Source organism: Salarias fasciatus, chromosome 14 (assembly GCF_902148845.1).
Source record: "Salarias fasciatus chromosome 14, fSalaFa1.1, whole genome shotgun sequence".
Classification (NCBI taxonomy): Eukaryota; Metazoa; Chordata; class Actinopteri; order Blenniiformes; family Blenniidae; genus Salarias; species Salarias fasciatus.
In genome coordinates, this window is record NC_043758.1 from 30,771,640 (window position 1) to 30,778,951 (window position 7,312).

At 48.5% G+C, this 7,312-nt stretch overlaps 1 protein-coding gene across 1 annotated transcript; it reads right to left on the minus strand.

Annotated features, from left to right (window-relative positions):
* Positions 1–2,769: 2,769 nt before the first annotated feature.
* On the minus strand, positions 2,770–5,485 carry LOC115401159 (protein ANTAGONIST OF LIKE HETEROCHROMATIN PROTEIN 1-like). Its single transcript, XM_030109355.1, has 2 exons — positions 5,245–5,485; positions 2,770–3,944 (listed from the first exon to the last, which is right to left on the minus strand). The coding sequence occupies exon 2, from the start codon at positions 3,783–3,785 to the stop codon at positions 2,850–2,852; it is 936 nt and encodes a 311-aa protein (XP_029965215.1). The 5' UTR covers positions 3,786–3,944; positions 5,245–5,485; the 3' UTR covers positions 2,770–2,849.
* Positions 5,486–7,312: the final 1,827 nt, after the last annotated feature.

Below are 7,312 nucleotides of genomic sequence, written 5' to 3' on the forward strand. Positions count from 1 at the left end.
ATTTTCTATCACTTCAGGGTTTGCATAACACTCCTGGAGCCTTGTCCTGGACAGCTGAAGTGCCGCTGCAGGGTCTGTGACATGAACAGCTCGAATTCTTTTGATGTGTTCAGACGATTCCTTCCCTAGCCATTTTACAAGGAGGTCCAACTCTTCACTCGACGTGAGCTGGAGGCCCTGAGGCGTTAAAGAAGGATGACTGCCATGCTCTAAAACTCTCAGGTCTATCATCAAACTTATGGCACGTTTCCACCTCCCCTACTCTACTCGGCTCGACTCGGCTCTACCCCGCTTGTGGGCGTTTCCATCAGCCCGCTTTACTGCAACCCGGGCTGGTTTTTCGGCCCTGCTCCACAGCAGGGTCTAACCGTGCTGAGTCGGGCTGTGAATGTGACGTCAACACATACTAGTCACTGATTGGTCAATCACTGGCCAATCAGTGGGAGGCAGTGGCTCGAGTGAAATCTGATCGGCCGCCATTGCTCCAGAGCGCTACAGACGCTTGAAGACGGTAAACAGACAACATGTCCGCAAAGCGTTCCGTTGTCCAGTGGTCCATTCCCGAAGTCCAGACTTTCATTTCCCTGGTGGCGGAAGAGCGGATCCAGTGGGAGCTTGATGGCACCACCCGAAATGAAAAGATTTTTCAAGAGCTGGCCGAGGCCATGGTTGTGCACGGCTACCACCGGACCTCCACCCAGTGCCGTCAGAAACTAAAGAAGTTGAAAAGTGACTACCGGGAGAATAAGGACCACAACTCCTGGAGCGGGGCAAACAAAAAAACATGGAGGTGGTTCGCGGAGATGGACGCCATCTACGGCCACTGGCCCGCAAGCGCTGGGAGGGACGGCGGGAGCGACACGATGGCGCTGACTGACTCACAGGTGGAGGACAGTGGTAAGATTCTAGCTATCTGTAATGCAGTTTGGAAATGTGTTTTATTATGTGGTAAGATGTGATATGGCGATTGAGACGACTGCATCAGGCAATACTACTCTCACGAGTCACGCCGAGCTCCCACAGGACCGGCTTCTGCACGGAGAACCGCAGCACGGCTCCTGGGCAGGTTGCCAGATCCGTCGATATCCCCCCAAGCAATGTAAAACCCGTTTAACTAAAAAACTCTGTTGAAAATGCACATTAAAACCGTGTATGTATTATAAAAAAACACGTCACAAACATAACCATTTCATCAGCCTGTCCGACTTGTTCAAAAGAACCCTGTTTTTAGCAGAAACCCGCCCAATCTGGCAACACAGCCGATGCGGACAGAGAGATGTGTTTTGTGCAATTTTGGTGTCGTCTGACTGTCCTGCAGTGACGAACTACAAAACCGTTCACTCTTCTAATGTGTATAATGACTACATCACGTTTTTGTAGTGAAATGACATGTATTTTTCTTATCAGCAGCCTGTACTGTGAAGTGTTGCAACAGTATTGCTCCACAGCAGACTCGAAACATGTTTTAAAGCCCCATTAGGAGTTTGGAGCAAGTTTGGGCTTAGTCTAATCCAGGACTCGCAAAAGTTAAATTGTGGGTGTCCCCACTCCCTTATCACATCACGTCCTGTGTGGTGTTTAGTTCCAGTGCAGACCTAGGTCCCAGGTTATGTTGCAGTTGTAACTCCTCCTCTGTCCTTGTGTCTGTGTGCGCAGATTCTGCTTCGTTAAGTGAGGACAGTGTGGTCACCCCACCTGAACCTATGGAGTCCATCACAGAAGGACCAGCCTCTCAGCGTGCCAGAGCGTCAACCCCAGTGCCGTCTTCCCAACCAGCACAGGGACCATCTTCAGTGCCGGCTGCTCTGCAACGTAGGTTCCCTTCCATCACTTCCCACACACAGCTCTATCGAAACATATTTGTATTCTGTCCAGTCAAGTTCACTCTTTGCACTCACTTTGAATGTGTCTGTGTAGCGTGTGCATATGTATGTAGATATGTGTACATGTGTGCTGGCATATGTGGGAGTGTGTATGTGCATATAGTTATATGTAGTCGTACTGTAGGGAATTCCCTTTACTCTGTGTGTGTGTGTGTGTGTGTGTGTGTGTGTGTGTGTGTGTGTGTGTGTGTACAAATACATAGTGACTGTGAGTGTGTGTGAAGATTTATTCTTTTTGGGGTTTAGTTTTTTTTTGGGAACTTGTTATGTCAGAATTCCCCCATTTGGGGTTTATGCCTCCTATTAAGAACTCTGGCATACACGCAGTGGCGGGAGTTGTGACGGTGTGATCTGTGTTACAATTCACTCATCACTTTACTTCTTTTTAGGCAAGAGAAAACGGACCCTGTTCCAGCCTGACGTCTCTGCTGTCCTGCGGGAAATGCATGCTGAAGACATGGAGCAGCAGAGACTGAACCGGCAACAGCGGGACGAGCACCTCCAACTTCTCCTCCAGGACGCCCGTGAAGCCAGGGAGCACGAGGCGTCTTTGTGCATGGAAGAGGCGGCGTTGCGAAGAGAAGAAGGGGCAGCTTTCAATCAGGCCTTTCTGGGGGCCCTCGGCGCGATTGCTGAAGTACTGCAGCAGCAGAGGAGGCCCGGCACCATGAGCCCGCCTGAATAACATTGATGTGTGTGGCTACCCAGGCTGTGATGTCTGTTACGACGTAGCATTGTTATATTGATTGCTCTTTTCAATAAAACTGTCATCTTCACTTTGGTTTGTTCCTCTATTCTATTCACAACACCATCACATAACAGGTTTTGGATCATGGATAATCACAAGAGATCAGTGAAAGCAAGGCACATTTATTTACACCCAGAAGTGACTATGTACAATGGAAAAGATTGTATGCATTTTAAACATCAGCCACCATTAAGTCTCAAACACGGTATCGTGTGTAGTTACAAGTAGTTAGCCATCAGATGGCGCATGAGGCCATCTCGGACCTCACGTCCGTCTTCTTCAGCATCAGGCCACACTCCACCTGTGGGCTGAGGCGCTGCTGCAACAGGTACGTCCCATGCCATCTCATACGCAGCCCCATGTCTCTCACAGAGGTTGTGGAGAGCACAGCATGTCAGCACCATTTCTTTCACAAGGTGGATGTTGCAGTCATTCCTCTTCAGCAGGCATCGCCATCTGCCCTTCAGCCTCCCAAAGGCGTTTTCCACCACCACCCTTGCACGACTGAACTTCTTGTTGAAGAAGTGCTGCTCTGCTGTCAGTCGGCCTGTGTCATGATATGGCTTCAGGAGCCATTTCTGCAGGGGATAGGCCGAGTCTCCCAGCATGTAGTGCCCCGCTCTTATCCCCCCAATGTCTCTGGTGTGGTTAGGGAAAAGGGTTCCCTGGCTGGCCCGCTCCCACAGACGCGACAGTCTCAGAACCCTGGCGTCATGCATACTCTCAGGTTGTCCGGCAAAGGCATTCCAGAAACATCCCTCTCCATCCACAACCGCTTGGAGAATGATGGAATGCCAGCCTTTACGGTTGAAATAGTCAGAGTGGAAATCTGTGGGAGCAATGATAGGTATGTGGGAGCCGTCGATGGCACCAACACAGTGTGGGAGCCCCCACCTGCTCTCAAAGTATGCAGCCAATTCCCGGAACTTGTTCTCATCCGGAACACCCACAAGTTCCGGCACCAGCGCTCTTTGTGCAGCCCCACAGAACTCCTGGACACATCGGCACGCCACACTTCTGCTCACATCAAACAGATGCGCAATCCCCCTGTACTCGGAACCAGTAGCAAGCTTCCAGAGTGCTATTGCCACTCTCTTCCGCAGGGGCACACAGGAACGAAAAGCTGTGTCCCGTTGCTCCATAAATGGGCGCATCTGATGGCAGAGGTAGTTGAATGTGTCCTCTGACAGGCGGAAGTTCTGAATCCAGCGCTCGGTGGAGAAGCTGGGTACAATGTCATCCCACCATTGCGCTGCTCGGGTGTGGGTCCAGACGACCGGCCTGCGGCGAGTCGATCCCGATAAGAGAGCCTCCTGAAAAAATAAAGTACACACAATGAGATCACATGAGAGTGAAGCTTATGTCTGTGAATGAGTCGGCATAACAGCTGCTACCATTATCAATAATACAAGTGGATTCCACCAGTAACTTCCCAATACCTGTCTTGGGTGAATATTGTGAACTTTATTTAAAATTACACATGCTAGTTTACACATGTTATGTGATCTGCTACATCCGTCTTGGGTTTGTAAGTAAAATTTATGTTACACATCTCTGTAGTCTGTGTCTGCTGTACAAGTACATCTGTGTGACATTCATATTTAATTATGTCGTGGTGTCAGGTTGCTGCAAATAATGGGAGTGACTGGAAAAAGAAACAGATGCAACAGTTTCTCCTCTGCAGTGTCAGAATTCATCTGATCAAACTGGCCTGTCTGTTGCCACAGGACCACATCTCAAACAGGTTACTTCAAATTCAGTAAATTAATCATGAACAGAGTATTGAGCTATAGACATATATCAACATCTTCAAAGCAGCCTGTTTTTATCATTTTTCAGAGAAACGAGAATAAAACCCCTGCTGTGTTTACTGAACTCAACTGCAGTGCAGATAATTTCAAAATGCTTTTTTTTTGGTTTTGCATGACAAGTTAGGAAAACAATACTGTAATCTACATTTAAACAGTGGTAGAAAACATTGAAAGATTCATGTGGTTGTAATCTGTATTTGGTCCCAATGCTCAGACTATCAGTTTTTCCATCTTTCCATTTGCTCGTTCACAGATGGTTATAGTCGCATAAACAAGGACAGAACAAAACAGCTCTTTTTTTAATGGCTGTTAATAATAATAATGCATTGGTTTTATATAGCGCTTTTCAGGACACTCAAAGACGCTTTACATTGCATTATTCATTCACACCATACTGGGTGGTAGTAAGCTACTACTGTAGCCACAGCTGCCCTGGGGCAGACTGACGGAAGCGAGGCTGCCAATCTGCGCCATCGGCCCCTCCGACCACCACCAACCATTCACTCTCACAACTTTCATACTGGGCAACGTGGGTGAAGTGTCTTGCCCAAGGACACAACGACAGTTTTACACCTGCGGGAGCAGGGATCGAACCGCCAACCTTCCGGTGATAAGACGACCTGCTCTACCAACTGAGCTACTGTCGCCCCAATGACTGTTAATTTGATGACTGTTTGTGAACGACTGACTAATCACTGCAGTTGCACTGCTTGCTCAACTCTTTGCATATCCCCTCCTGATCCGTGAATTCACGCAAACATAGCACTTTAAAGCACAAACTTCCCCATTAACTGCAACTCACCCGGAGCCGTCTTCTCCTCACTGCTCTGAAAGCGTCGTCTTCGGCTTGATACCGCTGCAGGGCCTCCCGGACTCTTCGCTGCTTTTGGATGGTGTTAATCCTCGCCGCTCGAAGCCTCCTCTCACTCCTCTCAATACTTTCTTTCCACCTTTTTGCGATCGAAAACGCCAACAAAAGCAAAAAACCCACCACAGCCTCAACGTCCGCTATTGTTGCCTGTCCCCTGTAGGCGTTTTCACCGCCTTTTACCGCCTTCTGGTTTCCCCGCCCACCGAGAGCACCGCCCCGCCCACTGACGGGTTTCCAGGGAGACAAAACAGGGCCCGTGGAGACACAACCAGACCGAGTAGAGTTGAGTCGAGTAAAGTGGGGCAGAGTCGAGCCGAGTAGAGTAGGGGAGGTGGAAACGCGCCATTAGTGAGCCCTGTGGTCACGAGTTAGCCTCGTGAACCAGCCCCGCCCACTCCACATCCACATTTGGATTTAGTAGCTGGGGTGGGTCTGGGGACAAGCCAATACAAACTCCGTGCAGGGGGGGTTGGTTACTCCTTTGACTGACAGCGCACTTCAGCCAATCAGCGCTTCAAAACAAATACGTCATCAACATGCGTTAGCTTTTCTAAGAGTTAGCTTTAGCTCTTTAGCGCTACCTTCTCTACACCCAAAGACAAGTGAAAACGTCTTTTTCTGTTAGAAACTCACCAGGCACAGACTCTTGATCTTGCTTGATTGTTGTAATACTTGGTATTTAGGCTGTAACTTTACTTATTGCAGCTTTCAGACGATGGTTAAAGTCCGTAATCTCCGCTATGCTTGGCGATGACGTCACTTCCAGTTTAGCCGCCGGAATTCGCCAAAAAAAATTGAAAACAAAAAACGGCAACGCTGATTGGCTCGGCCATCTCATGGCCGAGCCGCATTGTCTTTCGACTGGCTTGTCCCCAGACCCACCCCAGCTACTAAATCCAAATGTGGATGTGGAGTGGGCGGGGCTGGTTCGCGAGGCTAGTCACGAGTTCCCTGCGTGCCAGATATATTGCAAAGTCCATCATATTAGCAGCTGGAGGTGAAGGGGTATGCTGTGTGACATTTCCAAAAGGGGACCTTGAGCAGTTAAATGAGCGGTCATGCTCCTGTCGAGCACTGTGGAATGATTGGTGGCATGATCGAGGGTGATGTTTACTCAGTGGTTGCTGTGCTAAGGTTTGCAGACATCTGTCCGGTTGTCTCGCTGAAGCATCATGGGAAATGTTGAGGTCAACTTTTGGAGTTTCTTGTTAAAGTAATATCACTGAATCATTGTTTTGGGGAAAGCTTGGTGTGTCTGGGGAGAGTTTGGTAGGTTTAAAACTGACCCGAGCTTGATCTTCCAGGTACGCCTCCATTCGCTGTTTGTTTGTTAGAGGTGAGACGCTGCTCTTGCTGCTCTGCCCATCCTCACACTCTGCAGCCGCTGCAGCCTCTAAAACCTCAGCCTCTGCATTTGCAGCAGCCGCTGCTTTTTCCACCTCAAGTGCTTCAAGATCTGCTTCAAGTGTTGCTTTTTCCAAATCTAATTTGGCTCTTTGCTTTTTTCAGTTCCAGCTCTTTTTGAGTGAAGGCGACTTTAGCACGTGCAGCTTCAGCTGCTGCTCTGGCTTTTGCTGCTGCGCTGGACACTGAACACTTGGATGAGGAGGTGGATGTTGAATACTTAGATGAGGACTTATGACGGGATCTAGACACTGGTTTCCTCTCATCTTTTTCTCCTGCCTTGGCTTCCATTGCTGAGCTGATGAATCCCTCTTTCAGTATGGCTTTTCACTGTACTGTTCTCTCTATGTTTTGGACCGTCCAAGGTGTGAACATAGATAAACAGCCAGCCAAACTCTTTTACTGAGCCAGGATAGTGAGCGTATTTGCTCCGTTAATCACTTTTCACACAGGGTTGTGATGGCAGCATGAATCAGAGTGAAACTAAAAACAAGAAACAAAGACATTCTTACTGGATTTTCCTCCCAAACAACAGGTAAGTAATTCAAGGTAAATATAAATCACAGGTAAGTCTAAACAGGCAAGTATAAACAGG

Coding starts and splice junctions, on each gene's coding strand:
- LOC115401159 (XM_030109355.1), bottom strand. CDS start 3,785: ATGCGCCCATTTATGGAGCAACGGGACACAGCTTTTCGTTCCTGTGTG.